Source organism: Corvus brachyrhynchos, unplaced genomic scaffold (genome assembly GCF_000691975.1).
Source record: "Corvus brachyrhynchos isolate BGI_N302 unplaced genomic scaffold, ASM69197v1 scaffold84, whole genome shotgun sequence".
Classification (NCBI taxonomy): Eukaryota; Metazoa; Chordata; class Aves; order Passeriformes; family Corvidae; genus Corvus; species Corvus brachyrhynchos.
In genome coordinates this window covers 64837-89376 of record NW_008237434.1, presented here as the reverse complement: position 1 = coordinate 89376, position 24540 = coordinate 64837, and the positions used below count along the sequence as shown (strand labels likewise).

Sequence of the window (24540 nt, the reverse complement as noted above, 5' to 3'; positions counted from 1 at the left end):
TGTAAGGCTTTTCAATTTTTCAATTTAAAAAAATCGCATACCAGAAAATGTTAATGAGCCAAGAGTCCCCTGAGTTCATTTTTACACATTCTGCACTATTTTGATGCCCCTGCTAAAGAAAACTGAAGTGTTCTCACTCTGAACACATTCTTTTTTCAATGTCATAGCAAAATCTGAAGTTTAAAAGTATCTTACTCGTCATGTTACTTTACTCTTACTTTAAACCACTCAGAGTTATCAAACTAGAAGTAGAGAAGACAAAATGATCACAAGTCACAAAGAAAGAATTCAACAATACCTTTAACTTCTTCATAAATGCTATCATCTATCGGTTCACTGTTCACTTGTCCAACATCATCATATTCCTCTTCCTCCTCCTCAGGAATAGTATTAGATCCTGTATCTATGTAACAACAGTTTAAAAAGTTAACATTTAGTGGAAAAGAATGCCTAAGCAGAAATTTAGGCAAAATGAAAACAGTTCTTCTATGACCTGCTCCTTCCAGTACATTCTGCTTTTTTTTTTTGACACTCTTCAAGGGATAAGAAAGAGTTTATATGAAGGAGCTTGTATAAGAGAGAGCTTTCAAGCTAAATGAAAGCTTTTAAAGCAATTTTCAAGCTTGTTCTGAGAGAAAAGCAAAAATCTTGAAAAAAGAGAAAAGTCATATAAAAGCTGTAACACAATTGAAAACTAAGACTTGCTACTCAAAACTTGGACATGTGGGCATACTACATGTACTAACATGGCAGATAAGTAAATGGACAGAACTACTATCACTAAGTAGCATTGGCAATAAAGGTAACTGCTCCACTGACTGGCTTACCTTGAATTACAAATTTGACTTGCTGTACCCATTCCTCTGCTTCTTTGGGAGTGGCAGCTGTAAACTATTAAATGTTTATTAATAACTTCTAGCAGTAACGACAAAAACACAACTACAATTTCATTAGCAATAAAAAAGAGGGACTGTAACATTCCCGTCACTTCCTCAAGAAACCATTAGCAATTCTTTTCATGTCTTCTGGTACTTTTCTTGCAAGGATGCTTCTTATAATGTACAGCTAATTTTGACAAATTTACGTAATTGAAGGAGAGGATGATGGATTTGAAACTCTGATCAGCAGCTGGCAGCTGTGCAGAAAAAAGCTGCTTCTCTTCATCAATGTCAAAGCCAGAACTGATGAACAAAATTTGCCCTTGACAATTAGAAGACACCCATGAATTTCTTTAGACTGCTGGGTACAGTTTTCTTAAAAATGTTCTTGTCAGACTCCAACACACTACCTGACAGCTTAATTAACTGGCTTTCAACTGCAATCTCAGATATTTAAAACTTATTAAACTTACATTCCATATTGCTGTCTGGCTGATAGATCTCTGAATTGCACAGCTGATATGTGCCTTTTCGTAGGTTTTCCTTGAAAAGCCATGACCAATACAATATGTATTTAACACTGATACATATTTTAACTTTTTTTTTACTATTTAATTCATCCAAGAAATCACACAGGCACACTATACAATAGATATTAAAAGGCTAATATTGAAATGACCAATAGATAAAGATGATAGATTTCCTTGTTCTTGACCAAGAAGATAATATTTGACCATGTACATACATACATTTAATCAGATTTTTTTTCCTAAAATATGAATATACAATATAAGCAAGCAAGGGTTTCCTTTTTTCATGAAGATGTCAGTGACAGTTGTTTCACTGAAATGTTAATTCAGTAACTGGAATTGTAACGGCTTTATCAATTAAATTTCAAGTCAACATAAAAAAGTCCAACCTGATAAATGCGCTTATCTGGAGCAGAGATTTCAAAACAGCAATCTTTCTTTGCATCCTTCCGAAGGCTATTATTCATTCTGATGGTGTAGCCCTCTAAGGCAAATTCACCTTTCTGTTGTTTGTCTGTTGGAGATAAAAAACAAAGTTAGAGCTTCATTTACAACAGTGAATGTAAGTGCCTCAGCAGGTTATCGTTTATTCAAATTTTGTTTTCTATTTCATGAATTTTACAAAGAACAGGGAGGTTTTTAGCAAAATGATTAAGTGATGCTTCTGGAGATAAAGCTTTATTTTAAGGGAAGATGTACCCAAAAGTACATTTTTCTGTAGGATGCCTAAGGAATTCCACAGGGGGATGTTTGCAGATGGTGGTCTTATTTAGTAGGAAGTACATGTTATGACACTTGTATCTAGGGAAAGCCAAGAACTGGAACTTGCAAGACGCGTTTCCTATAAATCAGTGTCTCTTTCGGGTTCAGTAAACCGATGGGAAAACCTGTCTAGCTCAGAACTTGCTGAGCTCCCTCCTAAACTAACCACTTCACTCAAAAAATAAACTTCAAGCTCCTTTTTAAGCAATTGGAAAAGCAGCTTTTCACATCCTCCCACCCACTCCCAGATGTGCCTCCTTTCAACATGGCAAAAATACAGAATAAATTTTGTTATAAATTCAGGTGTGTGCGTCTGTGTTCATTCCAAAAGCATTTCTCTCAAAACAGCAAATGTTTAATTAGCTAATAAAAGCACTGAGCCCTACCACAGTTTATTATCTACAGCCATGTGGCTGTTTTAAAGACAATTCTACTTTTCAAAGGTTCTGGTTTATAAAAGTATCACTTACAACAGATCTGACTTTAAATACACTGCATGTTGTGCAAGCGGCACCTGTGCACTCCTTTCAAGCCCTTCGGACCAAATTCTGCATCAGATTTTATGTGCTCTGGCATATTTTGGCGAATATTAAAAACAAACCAAAAATGTAAAAGTAATTAAGTTTTGCAATTTCTGCAGATCACAGTGCAGCATTCAAGTGAAGACTGGCATCATAGTTCACATTTTGCACAGGCAAACAAAGAACAAAGTGTAGTTGCATATCAAAAAAATGCCATTTAGTGTGGGTTCTTTTTACACAGAAGAGAAAAGCATTAATTAACAATAAGCATCAGGCACAGCAGCAAAACTACTTTAAGTATTGCTGAATAGAACCCAGGTGTAAATTGAGCAACCATTGCTTACGCTTGTCAACAAAAGGAGAAAACTTCTATAGTGGATAAAATAGGAAAACTATAGTTTTCAACAATTTTTTGTCATATTTCTGGAAATTTAATAGGAAAGAAAATCTGTTTCCACTCCTGAGAGGGTAAAAATTGGCTAACACAGAAATGTGAACATAAACGGACATAAGGGCGGTCACCAGTCAAATACTCTGGCTAGTAATCTTATATGCACATATTCTCTGTCCTTCCACCTTTTTATGAACTCTCACCCAGGGCAAGTAAACACCCAAAAACACAATTATATGAGAAAATCTAGGGTACTATTCTATTTTCACTTCTAGTCCCTTCCTCCCAGTAAGTTTTATTCTGTCTTAAATAACTACAAATAATACAGTACCAATATTTTATATTTGCTCAATCCTCCAGCCCTATTTCAAACAGCACACACATGCAAAATTCATGAAATCACACACAAGGCAGATATTAGAAATAATAACTTGCAATAGGTTAACTAGGTCCCTTTTAATGAAATTCATTTCTCCCTAGGAACGTTATTGTTCCCTCGCTTGTGACCTCAGGGAGAAGATGAAGTGAAACATATTAATTTCTCAGTCTCCCATGCTGGCGGTTTATCAAAACCCTAGAAGATAGGAGCACGCAGGCAGAATAAACGAACACCAGGTTCAAAAGGTAAAAACATTTTGTCAAGATAAAAATGAGGCAAGTATTCAAATTTACTCTCTTGGATTATTTCTGAGACTGCTTCTCTGTGACATGGATGATCCCTTTTATGGTAATACACTTTTACAGAGCTGATCTCGAATGATCGCCGCACTGGTACTCGTTCTTTCAAAGAGCATCGCAGTTAAACCACAAAGATGCTGTACTTTGGAAGGGTATGGTGCATGGCATCCATATCCCACTTGATTGCTCTTCTATTTACACTGTTTTTGTCTTATCTCTCTGAACACACTATTTCAGTGCTAATGAAAATTACCTGCATGCACCACCGAATACATATATATATATATATATATGTCAATCCTTTGCTATTAAATTCTTTCAGTGACCATTATAGCAATAGACTAGACTTAGCATTGCTACTTTTACTTCCAATTGTCTTAGCAGTAACCTCTGATTAAAGTCCAATGGGGCATCATGCATATACCTCAAATGTTGAAAATGAGGAAATTCTAAGACAATGAGTTACTTCACAGATCTAACTCAGAACCTGATAAAGTTGAGAGGAAGACTCAGTATGCATTCACACTCCCTGGGGCAACAAGCCAGAGGTAAGACCTAGTATGTCCTGAGAAATGCTCCACAAATACAGAATGGCAGAACACAGGTCAGCTACAGCTCAGCTGCCTGCTCTGATGGTGACAAACAGTGGAGGTCTACAAATCCCATTTGCTCCTGCAGAATACACCTTTTCAGTCAGGACTGGAGACCAACCCCGTCACCTGATCACCACAGAGCATACCACAACCCACAGTAGCTGCTTGGCCAGGCAGAGTAGTCAGGTGCAGACTTGAAGGCAGAGCCATCCTGGGATTATCAGACTCAACAATCACCTCGACTTCACTCATCAGCACAGGCTTGCAGCTAAATGAGTTTGGACAGACCTGGGCTTTTGGTTTCAAGATACCCTGTGAAGTTAGGGCCACAGCAACTCCTGTGAACTTTCACATCACAAGTTAAATTGTTTATGCCAGAAATATTTTCTGGAGACTGTGCTTTAGGAAGAATTAAACAATTTCTGATATTTGAAAACTTTGAAGACTTAAAGATTTTACTTGAAGACTTAAAATTAGATATTGTTAGTTTTTATAGCAGGAGTCTTAACAGTAGCTTCAAGAAGCACATTTACATTACAGATATTTAGCTTTGATTTTAAACCCTCAAATCAGAACCCAAGTTTTGCTTAGGCAGGAATTCAACAGCATATTTAGGGTGAATTAGGGAGACATGCTGATGGAACACTCCTCTCTGACGAGCAGTAACATTTTTGCTGTTATTTTCTCAAAATAGAGCTTTTCAATTCAACAACAGGAAACCCATAAGTTGTCCCAGAAAAACATAAAACAGAAATGCAAAAAGTGTAATAAGTCTTTGTAAAAACAAACAGGATTGTGAACATCATCAAGCATAACTTGTTCCACAATGAAGCCAAATCTCATTTCAGCATAAGCCATCCTTTGCTCTCATCTGCTCATCCTCCTCTCTCCCCTTCTTCCCATGTCAGGCACATAACAAAAATAAATCTGGGTCTGTGTAGATCATTTTGCAACAGGAATTTAAAATCATAAAGAAGTAGTATAGCAGAGGGGAGAATCAGGCACCAAGTACTAAAAAAAAAACCCCAAAGCTAGTACACAGATATTTGAGAGAAATAAATATGGGGGGGAGGGGGGGACGACCCTATATTTAAAATAGAGAAAATTCAGATCTGAATAAAATTTGAAAGCCTTTAAACATTTCTCTTACACATAAACTTCATTCATCCTAAAAAGAGTTAAATGTTGTTAACAGAAACAGGGCCAATATTATATTGGGTAAAGAGAGTCTCAAGGGAAGCAGAGCAAAAGCATTCTGAAGTAACCTTGCGTAACTAAGTCCATGGGAACATTTAAAACAAAGAAGGGTAAACCTTCAATGAGATCTTGAAATTACTGGGTTGTAAATTTGAGGCCTAAGGCGATGTGCTCATATTATTAGCACATGTAAAAAGAATTAGTGCCTTCTGAAGAACAGAGAAGACTCGGATGGTAGAAAGGAAAGAAGTTACAGAGAAAGACATAAGGAACAAAGGCAAACAAAGATTTCAGAGAGTGATAAAGTATTTATAGATACTATTAGAGTCTATAATTTAACTCTCTTCATCTTGAAATTAGGAGCCTGTAAGATTTTAGCGTTTACATGGCTTCATGCTAAATGTAGTTTCACATACTTTACCATGTGCTATCTAAAAATAGTTCAGTGTAAGTATCTCCAAAATGGTAATTCCTTTTCCAGCTTTTGGAACAGTCTTTTCCAAACGCATGCACAAAAGTTCTTCCCTTTTAGACAGCAGATCTGAAATGTCATCAACTTTTTTTTCTTCTTCTTTCCTTTAATCTAGTCCTCTGAGAAATTGAAATTGTAAAATAATTAAGAAATTGAGGCAGTGATCTTGGGGACTGAATTGTTTATATTCAGTTTGCTTATACCCAGTAGTTATTTTCTAAATAATACATTATTAACAGCAAGTGTGACTCTCAAGGTCTGAATTTAACAGTCTCATAGCAGAAGATCCAGTACACATTAGACAGACGCCTTTGATTGCCATCACCCTGCTACAACAAAGTCCTGTTGAACGTGCAAAATTCCCTTTTCTGCCCAGATAGAAGTAGTTCACCACTGACCTGGTCATCACTATCTTATTATTCAGAGAAATCCAAAATTATCATGTCCATGTTAAAACTAAAGAAACTGAAAAAAAAATAAATTCAGACTTTTCTAAAAGCCTCTGAATTATACCCCTCTTTAACATCATATTACTGGCGGGCAGGCAGATACCATTTTCAAGTTATAAAAATGAAAATAAATTTTTAGTGCCCATTAGCAGGGGGAAAATTACCATAATGTTATCAATTACTGTCTTGCTAAACATTTAGCTGATCTCTCCAGTTTGCTGAGACAGAAGGGCATATAACATTGTGGCCTAGTGAGAAAGAAGTAATGAAGCCATTAATTCAATCATTTATAAAGCAACAAATTAACATTCCTTCTTCACATGCATTTTGAGGTCTGAAAGGTTATCCATACCATCTCAGTGTCTAAGGACACAGGAACAGCCACAGATCATATAGAAAAATGACAGGAAACCAGGGTACTCAATTCAGGGTGCCACTGCATAGAAGAAAAGGAAAGAGAGGACTATAAAAGATTTATGGAAGGAAAAACTGTGAAAAAGAGGACCAGGCAAGCTTCTCAAAATCCCACCCAGCTCTGACATTTGAACACACTCCTATGCAATGTTGTGGGCCACGTGCTGGCAACTGATACCACAGCATAGGCATAAATACACACATGCTTCCTGCAATACCTATTTCTGATGTGTGATTAGCTCAAACCTTTAAGCCTTGTTTCTCCATCTATTCCATTTATCAGTGATCAAGGAAAAAAAACGCAGGTGATTCACTTAGACCTGTCTATATTGCAGGGATAAATTACATTGTTTCACTACCCAATGCTACACCAAATGTAGGAGAAAATAGAAGAGAAAACAGGGAAAAAAGACACCAGCCTGCAGGCATCACAACTGTGGAAAGGATGCTTGTAGTCTTTTAGGTGAACACATACACATACACATACACACAGCCCTTTACTGTATTTCACAGGCTTTATCTTGCACTATATACTTCTGGATTAGGCCTCACATTTTTCATCATTCAGCTTAGAGTAAATGATTCTTCCTTACATGTTTGTGAGCTTTATACACTTCCACGCTTCTTGCTTTCCCAATGCAAAAAGGAGAAAGAAGAATTAAAACTGTTTTGGAAACAACAAATCTATACAAATAATAAAAAGGCATCCTATAGCCTCATGTTTATCTCTGTTACACTTCCACTGATACTTAAGCGTGAAAATCAAACTTTGGCTAACAAAAGACACATCACAGCAGACACAAAATAGCTTTCACAGATTATTCACTTATGTGTCTGGTTTTAAAAACAGACACAATTCAAAACAAGCCCAGATGGACATAGAAATCCCTGATGCTTGTCAGCAACACATCCCCCAACAAACAGGCACTAGCAGCCCATTACCCATTTAAAGTGAGGTGGGCTGCAGGACTGAGTATGTATGGAATCCTTGTCACTTTGAAAGCAGGTTCACAATTTGCACAAAGCCACCAAACACACGTTTCAGTGCTCTTCTACAGCTGGTCAGAACACACATTGAATTTCTACATGGTCCAAGTTATCAAGGGTCACAGTAAACAAAGAAGGCCCCCAGCACAACAGTGTACTACAGCAGGTACCACTGCTGGCCACAACAGTGGGAGTGAAAACAGTTCCAGTGAGTAAATGCCAGACCTGCTCAGGATTGTCTCATCACACACCTCATCCATGCTGACAACCTGCAGCTGAACAGCATGATAAACTGCAGCACATACGCTCACAACCATTAGGATGACAGCTCACTTTTAACAGCAAACTAGTCTGCCATGGCTGGTGACCAGCTTCTGCACAATGAAGAGCTGCTTCTGCACTGAACAGGCATTTTATATACAATGGCATCACAGGCCTGAACAAAGTACCTCTGACCAGTCTAGAAAAAACTTTTTTTATTCAAAGGCAAGTTCAGGAGTGACTTAGTCATCCCATATTACAAGATTAAGTCACTGCACCATGCTTAACTAGTTTTTCTGCACTACAAGCACCAATCCAGTGGAGATAGGGCAGAAATTCATGCATCTGACTTGTTTGCTTCCTCCATGAATTACTGTTTGGAGTCCAACCATGCCATGCTCTCTCCAACTATGTGAAAGGAGGTTGTAATGAGGTGGGGGTCAGCCTCTTCTTCCAAATAACAAGTGATAGGACAAGAAGAAATAGCCTCAAGTTGCACCAGGGAAGGTTTAGATTGGATATTAGGAATTTTTTTTTCACTGAAAAGGTTGTCAAGTATTGGAACAGGCTGCGCAGGGAAGTGGTGGAGTAACCATCCCTGGAGGTATTTACTAGACATGTAAATGTGGCACTTAGGACAGGGTTTAGTGGTGGGCTTGGCAGTGCTGTGTTAACAGCTGGACCCAATGATCTCAGAGGTCTTTTCCAACCTAAATGATTCTGTGATTCAATACAGTTCCAATGGACTATGTGCCCCTCCCACATAGGAGAGGTTATGGTTAAGAGGACCTACCCCAAACAATCTGCAGCCTACAAAAGCTGTAAATGCATTAGTCAAAAAAACTGTCTATAGATTCATAAACAAAAGAGATCCCACAAAATATCACAGTCAACTCCTAACATGACCCCAACATTCTGAGTGCTAGGGAACGTATTTCCATGTATCTTAGCATTCAACACAGGTATTAAAAATTGCAACACAGACTTGATAATCAGGTTGTTGCAAAACAAGAAAAAAAAAAAACGGACTAAGGCCAGGTGGGCAACATGCCTGCCTTAATACAAAGGCCGTATGCTAGAAAGCATAAATAGTCATTAGCATAACCACAAGGAAAAGAATGTAAAAAGAAAAATCAAACCTTTTTTTTTTCTAAAAAAATAGCAGACAAAAATACAAAGATTTTGTAATCAAGAACAATCTTTGTGACTTAGCATTATATTCTGAAAAAACAATTGCCATTTTTAAAGTAATAGGCAATGTATAACTATATATATAAAAATAAACAGCACATGATCATTTTCCAGAGAAAGAAATCAATCAGTACTGACAAATCAGTATTATGCCACATCTCAAAATTTCTGAATGAAGATTGTTCATGTTTGTGAAGCTTGATCAACCTGTAAATCCCAAGAGTATAGAAGAAAAGGGAACATTTAGCAGATATACTAGCAAAACTCTGAAAACATGGTGGGAAACTAGCAAAATGAAAACCAGACTTAAAATTAGACTCTCTACATCTTGTATTTTTAAAGAGAGGATGAGCGTAAATGAGCCGGTATATCAAGGAATGAAACAAACTGGAGCAAATTATATTAGTCTTAGTCATAATATTAGTCATAATAACTACCTGCAGTAATCTCAAAAATAAAAAGACAAACATAAAAAGAAAAATAAAGAAACTACTTCAATGGAAAGTTTGCCCTGGAATTTTTTCCTTTTTGCACGGGGGTGGTCAGGGGGGAAGACATTATTTTACTTTTAAAATTTACTCAGATATACTTATGTGTGATTTAGTTTACCCTTAAACGTCAAACGTACATGGCATACCATTTAAATATGTTTTATTTGACTGTCAATTTTAAAAATTCAAAGTAGTATCACAACATTTATGCGAGATTCTTTCCAAACTGGCCATTTAAAGTTAAAAGTCACCTTCAGAAGTTTGCTTTAGTTTCCACGGCTGGCTTTGGTTAAATACATTACTTAATTTCTAGCTTTTCCAGAACAGAAACTATTTTAAAAGAAACAAAGAACTCCACTATGCAGCTTTTAGATTAATGTTTTCCTGGATAGAACCATCTCTAAGGAACTTGGAAGGTATAATTACTATAGGGTATTTTCAAATTAATATCCTATTTGGAGAGAAACAATATTTTCCATCTAGTAACACAATTGAGTACCAGCATACTATCAAACCAAACAGCCAGCTGTTATTGGCAAACAAAGCAGTTTTACAAGAAACTTAAATATTTTTTCCTCAGTTTCCCTGCTTTAGAAAACATGTATACCACTTACAAGTTCTGAGAAATATTTACACATTTTAAAAATTCATAGCACTGTCCAAGAATAGTTTAAAAGAAATGAACTTTCTTTTAAAAGATTCATTCCATTTCTTAAAATTACCTTTGATTCACTGTTTCCAACTCTACTAAAATTTTCATATCCTTTTGTGCATTAAAACATCATTTGTATAATAATTGTTGTAAGTACCTTTGTCGCTTCCATAGTAATAGAAGATTGTCTTGCTGATAGCACACCAACGCCTCTGCCATTCAAAGCCAAGAAAACTGTGGTCTGAAATTAATACAAAATGTGTTATATCAGTTTATGCCACCATTGAACAAAAATGTGTTACTTCTTTTCAAGGGTGAGGTAAGAGGGAGGAGGAGCCAGGAAAAGACACTAAGGAAAGGAAACTAAGGAAATGCATGGCACTGAGAAGGAAATTAGAAATTAGAAATAAAAAAATGTAAGAAAACAAATAGGAATTTGAAATCACATAAAGAGGGAAGTCATGTGTAGCATTAAATATAAGGAAATAATGAACAACTTCCTAAATATTTCCTAGAGTTATCGCAGCATTAAGTGGGTATTAAAGTGACAATATAAGATTTATTGAATCAAGGTAAATATTGACTGAACCAAAGCTGAGATCAATATTTGCCCTCTTGAAGGAAAATAAATCTTGATGCTCACTGAAACATGAAGTCAACATATGGTACTTGTACATACGTTCCTAATGTTTTCTTCAAAAACACCTGAAAGTCTTTGAATTATGGCTGACTGCACTTTCACAGCACGATTTTGTTAGTCAATAAAGAAATAGAATTTTCTTTCAATACTATAGGAGCAATTATGTGCTATGCTTCTTTTGCATAATAATGTTTCAATGTTTCAGCTTCTACTGATTTTATCACTCCTGTATAAAGTTGTTCGTGTGTATAACATCAAATACAGACATATAGACTTCCCAGACATTAAATATGCACTAGCTTTCACAAAGATAACTAGACTTACCTTTTCTACGTTTTTCCAGATATCCAGCCTTCAGAACAAACTGAAGATCTTGAGCTGCAACAGGAGGAAACTGATTCCCTGAAAGAAAAACACATTCTGTAAAGCACTGCTTTTCAAGAAAACTGCTATAGGAGCATTAATAAAACTATGGATTTTACACTCTCAATATGCAGGAGCTACTGAAAAAAAAAATAATACTAGTAACTGTTATGCCAGATTATTTCAAGTAAATGAAACGTCTACCTATCAATGTCAGAGCTGTTGCTGTTGTCCTCACCATTTGAGTAAGGAAAAATATAGCTGCATAACAGGCCCTGCAAGTCTCAGAAGGAAAACTATGTAATTAAATGAAATACAGCAACTGCTTTCAACATAGTCTGTAAAGTAATTTGGATAATGAAACCACTAGGTTTTCAAATGTGCAAACAAAATCAAGAATCACAATTGAACACAAATCAGAAATGTGGGTTTTGATACCAGCTTCACACAAAAATATCTTGAAACAACATACAAGGTGAAGACCCTCTATTACACATCTACAAGAAAAGAAACCAGATGAAGAGACAATAAAAGGTGCTGCCTGTTGCTGACAGATATTGCCTCATTTACAATATGACCCAAAACTACTGCCTATAGGATCTGTAAGGTGATAGCGGATAAACCAAAGACATTGCACAGAGGTCTACAAAACTGTTGACCTACAGACACTAATTTTAGCACATTGTACAATATGTCTGCATCTGCAAAATGTGGAGTATAGCTCACTGTATTTTTTTCCTTTTTCTCAACTGCTAATTCATAGAAGAGTAAGACCAACCAGTCGACCCTGCCTCATCTTAAAATACAACTTTAAATGTTAAAAACTGTGTCTTCTTACAACCTTTTCCTCCTAAAACAAAATGATGATTTAAACAGAACTCGTAGTAATAAGAACAAGAATATGTTAGATGTATCTAATATTTAATATTTAATATGAATATAAATATCATACTGCTTACCCCAAGCAAAAAAGTAGAACAAAAGGTACTCCTGTGCTGCTGGGGTTTTTAAGTGCATGTAAGCAACACAGTGAAGTTCCCACTACTTATTATCATCAAATATTCATAAGAGTCACTGTAGGTAGGTGGCAAGTTTACAAGGCAGCAACTATTCATCAGAATGTATGTAATCTCATTATGTTCTATCAGTATAAACATACAGAAAAAGACTGATACTAGCAGACAAATTCGGTGCTAAAACAGCACTTTAATAATATATGTAGTTTGGGTGAAAGATCAATGGTCTGACCTTGAACCAAGCACTGTCTCTGGAAGGTGATGTCAATTTCCTGGTTTTTTAGGTTGTTCCTCAGGACAGATTTTTTTTTAATTCAGTGTTCACAAATGAGTTGCTTTATGGTAGTCTTATTTAAATACAGTTGTGACAGGAAAAAGACAAGAAAGAGACAGGAACATGCAGAGAATGCTTTTTTTTAAAGCATGAAAATATTCAAAATGAGTAGACATTCCTTAAATAATATGCTCTTTAGAGTGCAAAATATTCTGTTGGATACCAAAAGACAGTAGATAGAATTTTACTTACATTGATATTTCCACTTTACTCTTTTATTAATACTACTTTCTAAAGATTAGGAGTACATTAATTTCTATCTTAGCTTCTATGGAATTCTGACTATTGTGTTAAAAATACAAGAGCACAATGAACATGCATTTTAAAGCGATGCAGCTGTCCTCCCTTTGCTTGGTAATATGCAATCAAAGCCCACCATTAAACGGGAATTTAACACAAGGACACTTGCTGGCTGGTATGTGATAAGTTTAACAGTTACTTTAAAAGGTGATGTAATTATGGAATTATGAGAGGGGGAGGTGAAGAGTTTTACAAATATGCATCGTGTGCTGCTTTATATTGGTCATTGGGAGGCATCAGTGTGCAACACTTACAACTCTACCTCACCCAGTAGGGCTCATCTTAGAACAGTGCAACCGCACAGATGAGGAAGCCATAAAACCTAAGTAAACAAACAAACAAAAGCAGCTCACTCTTCAATTTTACAATTTAAGAATTTCATTTAGATCTAACTTTACCCAATATTGTTTGTATCTGTTTGGGTTTCGATGAGGAAGCTTGGCCAGTCATCATTTAGTGAACAGTCAAATCAAATGGGGCAACACAGTCTCAGAGAAGCACATACTTTGGGGACTCCTCAATGTTGTTATTCTGTCATCTGAACTGACTACTTCACAGAGGCAAAATTCCACTCTCAATTCTGCTACTTCTGCTGAGACAAGTCAGGATAAATTTGGTGGTGGTATTTTCTGCAACTACATTTATTTTGCACAGGGCACTGAAAGCTTGTGAGGAAAAGAACAGGCATGAAAAAAGGCAGTGTTTCACTATCCACTGCCACTGCAGAAAGAAGTCCTCCTCCCACCCTTAAGTTGTAGAGAAGCCAGTTTCTTCTATTCCTCAAAGCAACTGAGGCAGTAACTCCAAAAAACAAACTGCAGCTGGTCACCCCACTGCCACTCACAATCTGTAAGTAGCTGAAGCAGAAAAAGATCATATGCATGTTATTATCCTTCTGTCAGAGAAGCCTGGGAACCAAAAAATATGACAGAACTTTAGTCGAAGGGCAGGAGAAAACAGACCCAGTTGTAATATCCCAAGACACATACAGCTGTAGAAGAAAGAAAAAGCATAAATCTGTTTAAATTCCTTCTTTCATTGCCCTGTACCTTCAGAAGGAAGGGGAGGGAGAATAAGTAGTATGAAGAGCATAAAGGAAAGAGAAAGAACCACCTCCTCCCAGATTCCCATGAACCACAGGTGTTGTGCATATGTGGCAGGAAGAAGGCACAAACATGGATATACCCTTGTCCCAGTACTACAACAAAAACAACAGAGGGAAGAAAGAGGAGAGAGTGACATCTTCCTTGCAGTTACTGCCTAGATTCTGCATGGAAGACTTCGAAGTTGTATGATCTGTCTATCTTTCTTCCATTTTTCATTCCTTTACTGTCTTGTCCACATCTCAAACAGGATTTAGAGTGAACTGCAACTGCTAGATGTGGGAACCCCCAGCAGAAAGTGTGGAATTTATGTAGTAAGTTAGTTTTTGCAGTTGCTTTCAATCAGGATATTGCTTCCCCATTCATTTGAAATGTATCAGGCTTGGCACAAATCTCATTTAAAAAGTATCACTAAAGCAATGCTTCGATATAGTAAAGCAGCATTTTTTTACATTACACCAACAGCTGAGATCAGAGGTTCATTAGTTGACTGCAGCATGAAACTTTGAATTAAGACAGCTCCTTCTATAAAGAATCTAAGACAGAGGAGTACTGCTAAGAAAGAAGGCATTACTATCTAAGTAAAGAACCATAAAGCAAATTAAGCAACATGCTTCAAATCACATACTTTTCTAGAGTTCAGAATTTCCCATGTTATACTCCCATGCACACCCCAGGATGTCTTCATGACAAGGAGAATCCTCCCCTTCCCTCATGGATGCAGGTGAAATGGCCTGAATTCCAGTTATCTGTAATTTCACTGGAGATTATCCACTGTAAGAAATTAAATGTAGAGATGCAAGAAGCTTGCGTTCTGGGGATGTAGATGGCACCTACAGGTACCACCTTTCTTGGGTGTCTCAATGTCTATTGACAAGAGACTTATGGTCAAGCCCACTACAAGATCTGAGCAAAACTTCTCTCCTAAAATGAGACCAGCAGAGATCACCATGCCTTCCTACCTACTACCTACCCCTGTATGGTCTGTTTCCAGATAGGATGAAAGGATTTAGAAATAAAGGTGTTAAAAGGACCATAGTCTTCCCTGGTTTCTCCTTTGGCACACTGTAATTTTTTAAGCCAATTTTAAACACCAAAGAGAAAAGTGGCATTGTGAGTAAGAAATGCTCTGTGGCTTGCAGCTATGTGGGTTTATACGTAGAGAAAGGCACAATGATTGCTTTTGTTAACTCTTCCAGACCTAATTTCTGCCATGTCATTGTCCTGACAGTGGTGGGCAAGCACAGAGTTGAGGATATGAAAACGTCTCATTTCCATTCCTGAGTTTCTACCTCACAAATAATGTCCTGAACCTAATTCTCTTGATGTGAAGATCAGTTCAAAACTATCCAATATTTAGGGAGATGATTATCTTGTATACCCAATACATGGTATAAAATAGGGAAGGTCCATCTGCTTAATGTTACAGGTTTTCCTTCATTCTTGACCACCCACTCACAGAAGGGTCTCCCACAATAATTTCTCTTCCTATCCTGGTGGGAATTACTCCAGTGTACTCCAAAATAAAATCTGCAAGTTATGCTCTGCATGCATATTTTCAGACTGATGTGTACAAAAGCCATCAAAGACCAGATCAAAATATTTATGAGGTCTAAACCTTCATCTTAGAGAAAAGTAAATTATATGTATAATGCACTGGGCTCTTCCTCTGGGTTCTAGGCACTCTTGTGCCAAGTGAGCAGCTGGCAGTTATTATAATACTATTGCTGCCAGGCTAAAAATTCCTCCAGTGAAAAGAAAGTGAAATGCTCTCACTCAAGCATAAAGCCAGCTTTACCAGTCATGCTTTGACTTCAGAAAAACATTAATGTTATTAACATAGGTGTATTAATGTACAGGTTCCACTGCACAACTCCCACAAACACAGAATAACTAACTTGTGATTCAGAAAGATCTCAAAACTATGGATTCTGGCACAATTTTTGCGGCTTGGTAATCAAACAGGCAAAAGCCTGAATGATGTAATTTTTCACCTTACTGCAACAGTGAATATGGTCCATTACATAAAAACAAGTTTCATCAGTGTCACTTCACAGCATGAAATGCAATCATTGTGCCTGGAATTTTGATTTTTGTATGACCTAAAGATGTAAAAATTTCATCCCGTATACAAAATAAATAAAGAAAAACCAGGTTTTATTATTCTGCACTGTTTACCAATAGGATTTTTTTTTTACTTCTGCAATGTGGGCTAAGGGATACATAAAGCAAGAAATAATCAGAGGTCAATGCATTTTAAAGAGGTGCTTAGCATGCTTATGGGAAGTTAAACAGGCGAAGTGGAGATAAGTGTAATTCAGTAACAGCTAAGTGGTTGATTACAGCTTGCTTTCCTAGTAGAGGACCAGAGGTTTAACCATTATAACAGTAAAGTCATCTTGCTCAAATAAGAATAATTCACTATTCTTGATTCCTTGTAAAAGAAAAATGACAGGAAAAAATACATTAGTTTGATTATATGGAGAAAACAGTGATTGCTATTTTTTATCCTCTTCTAACTAAAAAAAAAAAATAAAAATACGATCATAATTAATAATACAATTATTAAAAATTTTTTTCAGCTTTCTTTTTATTGCATTGAAAACCCTTAGTGTCATCTGAGAACTTACTGAGGGTGCACTCGAACCCCTCATCCAAATCATTGATAGAGATATTAGACAGAAATGGTCCCAGTACCGACACAGCAGGATGTAACTCCACTGCCCACCACTCTCTGAGCCCAGCCAGCCAGCCAGTATTTTAGCCAGTGAAGAGGTCACTGGTACAAGCCATCAGCTGTCAGCTGTTCCAGAATGTGCAGGAGACAGCGTCAAAGGCTTTACTGAAGTCTAAGGAGAAAACATCCACAGCCCTTCCCTCATTCCCTAGGTGGGTACCTGGTCATAAAAGGAGATCAGGTTGGTCAAGCAGGACCTGCCTTTCCCAGACCCCTGCTGGCTGGGCCTGATCCCCTGGTTGTCCTGTATGTGCTGCATGATGGCACTAAAGATGATCTGTTCCATAACTTTCTTCAGCACTGAGGTCAGACTGACAGGCCTGTAGTTCTCTGGATCCTCCTTCCAGCTGTTCTTGTGAATGGGTGTCACATTGGCCAACCTTCAGTCACCTGGGACCTCCCCAGTGAGCCAGGACTGATGAAAAACAATGGAGTGGCTTGGCGAGCTCTTCTGCCAGCTCCCCCAGTACCCTTGGATGAATTCATCCAGCCCCATAGATTAGTGAATGTCTGAGCGGCACAGCAGGTCACCAACTACTTCCTCCTGGGTTTCAAGGGTCTCTTCTGCTCCCTGTCTACCAGCTCAGAGGGCTGGTTGCCCTGAGGATATTTGGTCTTTCTGTTCATGACTGAGGCAAAGAAGGCACAAAGTACCTCTGTCTTTTCCTCATCCTTGATAACAGTGTTCCATCTCTGAACCTAATAAGGAATGGAGATTCTCCTTGGCCTTCTTTTTGTTGTTAACATATTTATAAAATCATTTTTATTATCTTTCACAATGGTGGACAAATTAAGTTTTTGCCTTTCTAACTTTCTTTCTACACGACCTAACAACATACTTGTACTCTTCCTGAGTTGCCTGCCTCTACTTTCAAAGGTCATAAACTCTTTTATTCCCAGAGTTCCAGCAAAAGGTCCCTGTTCAGCCAGGCTGGTCTTCTTCCCCACCAGCTCGTCTTTTGGACATTAGGACAGCCTGCTCCTGCAGGAAATGCAGAAAATAGGTGGTTTTGTCCTCGAGCACAGGGTTCTTATGCTATCTCTCAGGCTGCAATTTGAAATTGGCAGAGATATTCTGAATATATTTGTGTTAAAGTTGAGCAAAGAGCAATGTTTCTAGCAACACAAAAAAGTTATTTAATCTTCTTTTCCTCCCTCCTACCGCCCTTCTCACACACTTCTTCCAAAATTCTTCATAGCTCTCTGTTTCATTTTGATCTGGAAATACAGCATTTACCCATTTTTAATAGCTACTACAGAAGGATTCAATTATCTTTGAATCTGTACATAGCAATACCCTGGAGTCACATCTGTTGCACAAGCACTGTGAATCTAGGCTAAAGAGGAGGTGGTTTATTTTCATATGCATATCTTCTCCCTGCATTTTTTTTCATTAAAGAGAAGATTAATGTATACTGAATTTGGAAAAAAAAAAAATCCCATTTCTTAGTCTTCTGATTAAAGTTATCAGTAGGAAGATCACGTAGAATCTCATTAGTTTCATTACCTGTCTTGAACACTTTCACAAAGACTACTTCAGCATTTTGCAAGTGTAGAAGCCTAGTAGCACTGAATTAGTTTAACATGCAAGAATCAAAAGAAAAATGTTAAAGAAAACACATTTCATTCCAGGAATAAGTGTAATGAAAATGTTTAGCTTTTGAAACATTGGTTCACAAAAAGTTGGTATTTTGGTCTTCAAAGTGCTTGTTCCAAAGGCTGCCTAGTCTATGAAGTTTTGCTCTGGAGCCATCCCTAGCCTTACCCATTGTGGTCTCTTAATAGCGTACAATAATTTTCACAGAATAACTTGCCTTTATAGATTCCTCTAAGAAGAGCCAGCAGTGTAGCTAGAATAAAGAAAAAAATTCTTAATGTTTAATAAAGAATACTTAAAGTGCTGTCATCTGTTTCTAGTTTTAATTCTTTCTAATTTGGCATACGAAGTTTCAGTTACAATCACTAATACCACATCCTCAGAGGCTTAAATACTGAGTATTTCTTCTGGACTTGTCCCTTAGAAGGCCAGTGCTATAAGCATTTCTCTTCCCTTCCTTCCTGTAAGCAGAGGAGAAGGCAGTGGGCCAGGCAGCATAAAAAACACTGCAATGGATTCTTTACAGACACTAAATCTAGTTCTTTGAAGCAATCAGTATGAGACCTCTTTTTGTCATTTAGCCACTAAACTGTGTATTTAGTTATTTTAAATTTTTAAAATCTTACATTTATGGCTTTTCAATCCTCATCTGTTTTCTGAGCAAAGTTTCTTTATTAGTTGTAGCATTTCATTTGACAAAGAAATGTTCTTTTTTCTTTTAACAAATTACAGGAGTCAGCCAGTTATGACTCCATTCATTAGGATCCACAGCCAAATGGAATTATCCTGGATCACATACTCCTCATCCAAACTTAACTCTGAATTTATAAACTAATATTGTCCTGGATTTGTGCATTCTTTGGATGATTTTCAAATTGTTTCTAAAACACCCACCATTACATTTTGCATAGCATCTTAATGTACAGAGGAGTTCATGGCCTTTACCCCTTGAACCAGATTTAACTTCTACACAGGTATTTATTAAAATTTCACAAATGACACTCATGGCACACAGGGGGATGGGAGGGGAAATTTTAAAAAGCGATGTTTTATGCTGTGAGCAGGCACTATCCCACAGGGTTAGAAAAGGGGCCCCTGAACACTTCACCAAAGCACCCTTCCCAGTTTTGCTGTTTCTCAAAGATTCTGAGGCAAGAAGAAAGAAAGATACAGCAGCAAAGAAAAGGTCTCTTGTACAAGGTCTCCCACTCACGCCACTGCAATGCAAGGCATACAAAAATGTTGTAAGGCATGCAAAAGTTTTGTTTAAAGAATCGCTAAGGTTTACTCAATCATTTCAGCACAAGACCAGTTTCAGTCATCCAGAGGGCCACATTACAGCTACCAGAAAAGTGCATCAGTGGTAGAGATTGGCAATACAAATTCTGCCAGCACAGGAGCTTCAAACTTTGTTATGAGAAATAAAGAAGGCAGGAAACCACAGAGATATAAACAATGTCCCTGCTCTGCAGATAGAACCAAGTCAAAACAGACCATCATGGATCAATTAGAGGCACTGGGAATTCTCACGAAATTATGCAGGCAAGCTGAAATTTCCCAGCGTTGTCTCACAGACAAGCACACACATCCAATTTTGATTAGAAACCCTAAGTAAAGACTCAGAATGTCTACATGATAAGCTTGAACCACAGAAGGTGCTGTTAGCTAATCACAGAAAATTAAAAGGCCAGGAATAAAGAGTCTACAGCTGGAGTATGACCAGCATGATGTCAAATTGCATATGGATAGCATCTTTAACCGCATCATGATTCCTGTATTCCCAGATGGCTAACAGGAAGAAAGTTCTATAGGTTTATCAAACAGCAAGTTAAAAGCTATCATTTAATACCCCCAGGTGGAAAATACAATTTTCAGCTTAACATCTAAAACACCTGGAAAAGGTAATACTACAATCGTGCTCTGCAATTTACTATTATTTTTAAATAGCCACCTGGTACACATAAGAATCCCTTATAAATACCCACATATCACAGCACCTTAAGGAAAACTTGAGGTAATCAGAACTAGAAGCTATCTATTACTTTTCTTATTTTGTCATAATGTTTTTAATTAGTACTTTTGAAGGGTCTAAAATTCCATCTTCAGGCAACTGGCCCTTTTATTTCAGTAAATAAGCCTACACTGAGACTAAGCAATGACAACTATTTAACTGAATATAAGAATGATTTAGTATGTTTTGGCAGAAAAACTGCCAAATGTCATTTATTGCAAATCTAAACAATAAACTTTTCAATTATATTTCAAAATTAGTAGTATATGTTCTTTTACTCTCAATGTCCTAGCAATCCAAGCATTTATTACTCAACAATATTTTGACAGATCTTGTAGAGCCCACTACAGAGTGAGCTCTTACCCAAATTTTGGCAATACCATGCAAGTTAGATTTCCCACAAATCACATATTCATTAAACAAAAAGCATATAAATTTTCTTCCTCTTAATTCTGTAATTTCCCTCATTTTTTGCCCTGTCTCTTCTCCTGACTAAGTTCTAGTCTGCATACATACTTTCCTAAATTGCTCTGTTTCTAGAAGCTAGTTTAAGCCCCCTTTTAAAAGCCTTAAGAAAAAAAAAAAAAAAAAAAAAGGAAAGAAAAAGAAGGGAAAAACCCAAAACAGTACAGTTTGAGAAGTGCCAAATTTAGCTAAAGAGAAAAATCTTCCCATGTGAATTTCAGTCTATGAGAGGGATATTTTAGCAGGGGAACCTTTAACTAGTGCTCTGATCAGAAGTATAACACACCATAAATACAATAAGCAATACCCAAGAAATCCTGGGAAACAAGGAAGTTCTCAGACTGCCATGAAAAACCAACAAAAACCTCAATGTAAATTGCATGAGGTTTTATATATGGAAGTCACTTATGCCAACTGGCAGCCCTCTTGGATTAGCTGTGTAGTCTGCAAAGTTCCAACTGTTCTGACTCTTGGCCAAAGGCTTGGCCTGCTAAACTTCTGAAAGGAAACATACATACACACTTTGTGCATTTTAAATGCTCCAACAGCTCATATCCTTGATCAGAAAAAGTTTTAACATTACTGGTTAGAGCTGAAAAATCTTTCATCTGTATGAAGGAAAAGATTCAAATTCCTACAGTCAGTTAAAAACACATCTTTGAAACTGCCAGTTGTGGATTTCAATGAAGAAGTCCTAAGCCAGTATTCATTTTCCACATTTTATGTATTCCTGCAAACACAAAATTATTTGAGTGTTCTGCCTCATTGGCTTATTTTTGATACATTTCTCTACTACTGATAATTTAAGTAAAAAGCTATGCTCAGTGATGAGTGAACTATCACACTCAAAGCTCCTCTGCATTTGAAAGCTAATTTAGTTTAAGATGGAGGTATGACTTTACACTTTACACAGGCAGTCTGCATGTAAAGGCAAGCCTTTTTAAAATAATAGCAGAAGAAGAAAGTCTCATACAAGCCTTTCAAGTTTTCCTTACGGCAGCACACAAAATGCAGATGAAATATAAGTCAGTATGTAGAAGTAGGAAGTTCTGGTAGTATTACAGTCTCTTGCAATGATAACACTGCAGTTAGAAAAATCAATCTACAGAGCAAGACCATGAGAAAAATTAAAGGCAAGAAAATCAAAAGTGACTTATACAGTGCCCTTATTTCCAAGTACTCTGAAAGAGGTAATAAAGAGGTAATAAAAATCCAAAGGTTTTACAGTTCAAAAAACACATCACTGTTTTCAAACCTCCTGTCACAAGTAGGTTGCTACCACAAAGATAAAATATTCTCCTGTTTTGCTGTAATTGCATGGGACCTAACTGAAAAGAACAAGGGAAACACTGTAAGAAGCCAGCACAGCACACTGCAGGAAGCCAGCAGAACACTCCTGTGCTTCCTGAAAGCTTTCCAGATGTAAATTTCAGTTGCCATTCACCTTGGAGTATACTGAAAATGACAGGAAGAACTACCTTCCAATATCAACTCCCAAGTTTTCTGAATGACTACACTATTTTCCAGTCCATTTGAAGGCTCCAGAAAAAAAACCTACACTTGAAGACACAAGCAACAAGAACTCTGGCAGAAGCTGTTTGTCTCTGAACAACAGAGAGGAGATCTGACCAACTGTTCCAATTCTCCCACAAATCCCATTTTATTACATCTAGTCAATGGAAATATCTATTTCAATTTTTCAAAGATTTTTCTAACTTACACTAAGCTACATAATGTTTCTCAGATGACCCTTTGCAGTTCTTACTGGCTTTAGTATCAAATAGAAATATCTGAAATAATATTTTTTGTTTACAGTTAGAAACAATTACTAGAAACTGTGTATGGGATTGAAATCCAAAAATGAAAGAGGATTGCTTATATGACTTGCAAGATGCTAGTTCATCTTCTCCTACGGTAAACATATATAGGTTTCCTTCAGCATCTACCATGGGAAAACCCAAAAGTTAAGGGATTGGAAGTTTATAAATCACAGATACTATCATATGCTGCAACAGGGGTCACAGTTTGGGAAAAGAGAGATTCAAGAGAAGAGCCATGATTGAGTTTTGTGATATCTGTGTAAGAGGAAAAAGTTGACACATCAAGAGAAATGGGCATATTTTACAACTTAAGACTTTTACAATGATGAAGTAGATGAATAAATGTCAGTGGGATTTTTTCCAAACTCGCTCAACTTTCATTTTTTGTCCCTTGATTCTCACACCACACCTGAGTTTTCCTTAAGCCTATCTCTGCAAATAAATCTAATCAAAGATTAGAAAGACAAACCACCCAGAGAATGCAACCACTGCTGAAACTTGAACTAGTTATAACATTAATGGTGTATGAATTAACTGAACCTGATAACGGAGTAGCATTGCTTGGTCTGGTGACAGTATTCAGTGATAGTATTACAGTCTGTGGACATCAGTGGGACAGGATTTATAGGCAACATAATAACCTTTATCAGATAACTAGCAGCACTGGAAAAAAGCCAGACAAGCTTTTATACAGGCAAAAGAGCTCATTTATACAAAAAATCCTCAGTTATTTTCACTTTATAGCAACTGGCTAACACGCATCACTTCTCTACCAACCTGGCATAACGAAACTTGTGAACATGCACCCTCAAAAGTTGCCCTAAAAACAAAGAATTCAAACCTGCAAACATTTGTTTTAAACTAATATACAGTATTATCTTCTAATTTAAAAATGTGTTCATTCAGTTCTCTTTAAAAGAGCACAAAAATAATTGTGTCAAAGCTATAAAATGGTATTACCAAATTTCAATGGAGTAAATATTAAAGTTGATCTATGAACACCAAAAAAAAAAAAGGAAATGGAACTTTTAATGGAAATGCTGACACAACTTTAACTATGACAATGTTAAGAGCGCTGCTCTAATAAATCTGTCAGTTTCTGTAATGCCTATGACAATCCCATTAATATGAATGATGTACACTTCACATAGCTTACTACATAGCAACTGCACAAGTTATATCATCTTCATTCCCAGTAACAAATCAGTAATCAATATTTGCAAAAGCAGACTAATCCTTTGCAAAATCGGTGGTTTAGTGATTGAAGAGTTTGCTCAATTTACACAGTTAATCCCTCTTCATCTGCTTGAGCCCTCTATTTATTCCAACCACTTACAGTGGTAGCTGTAGCAGATTAATACATCCCCCTGTGCTAAACATGTCTTGACAATTGACCCAGCATATTGCTGTCAGGATAATCTTTACAAACACTGAGCTTTTCTTACCAAGCCTGAAGGCAACATTTCTAAATCAGAAGTTTACAAATATTCTCAGAAAGATCCCCTCACACATACTATCACTTCTCCATTCAATTATTTCTTTGAGACAGCATCTAACTGTCATATTTTATGGCCCCAAAAAGTACCCTCTGACCTTTTTTTTTATTACTAAGGGTGAAAATTACTGTAATTATGAAGTCACACAACGATTTTTTTTTAATCAAGAAATTTCTATAGAAACAGAAAAT

The 24540-nt window shown here is 36.8% G+C and overlaps 1 protein-coding gene across 1 annotated transcript in view; it reads right to left on the bottom strand.

Moving 5' to 3' along the window:
* SKAP2 (src kinase associated phosphoprotein 2) overlaps positions 1-24540 on the bottom strand; it is a 119973-nt gene that overhangs the window by 37308 nt on the left and 58125 nt on the right. Inside the window, exons 5-9 of the mRNA XM_017731163.1 lie at positions 11432-11509; positions 10625-10708; positions 1798-1922; positions 828-891; positions 299-403 (exon numbers count right to left, since the gene is read on the bottom strand). Coding sequence (XP_017586652.1) covers positions 299-403; positions 828-891; positions 1798-1922; positions 10625-10708; positions 11432-11509 — 456 coding nt within the window. The remainder of the gene's footprint in view (positions 1-298; positions 404-827; positions 892-1797; positions 1923-10624; positions 10709-11431; positions 11510-24540) is intronic.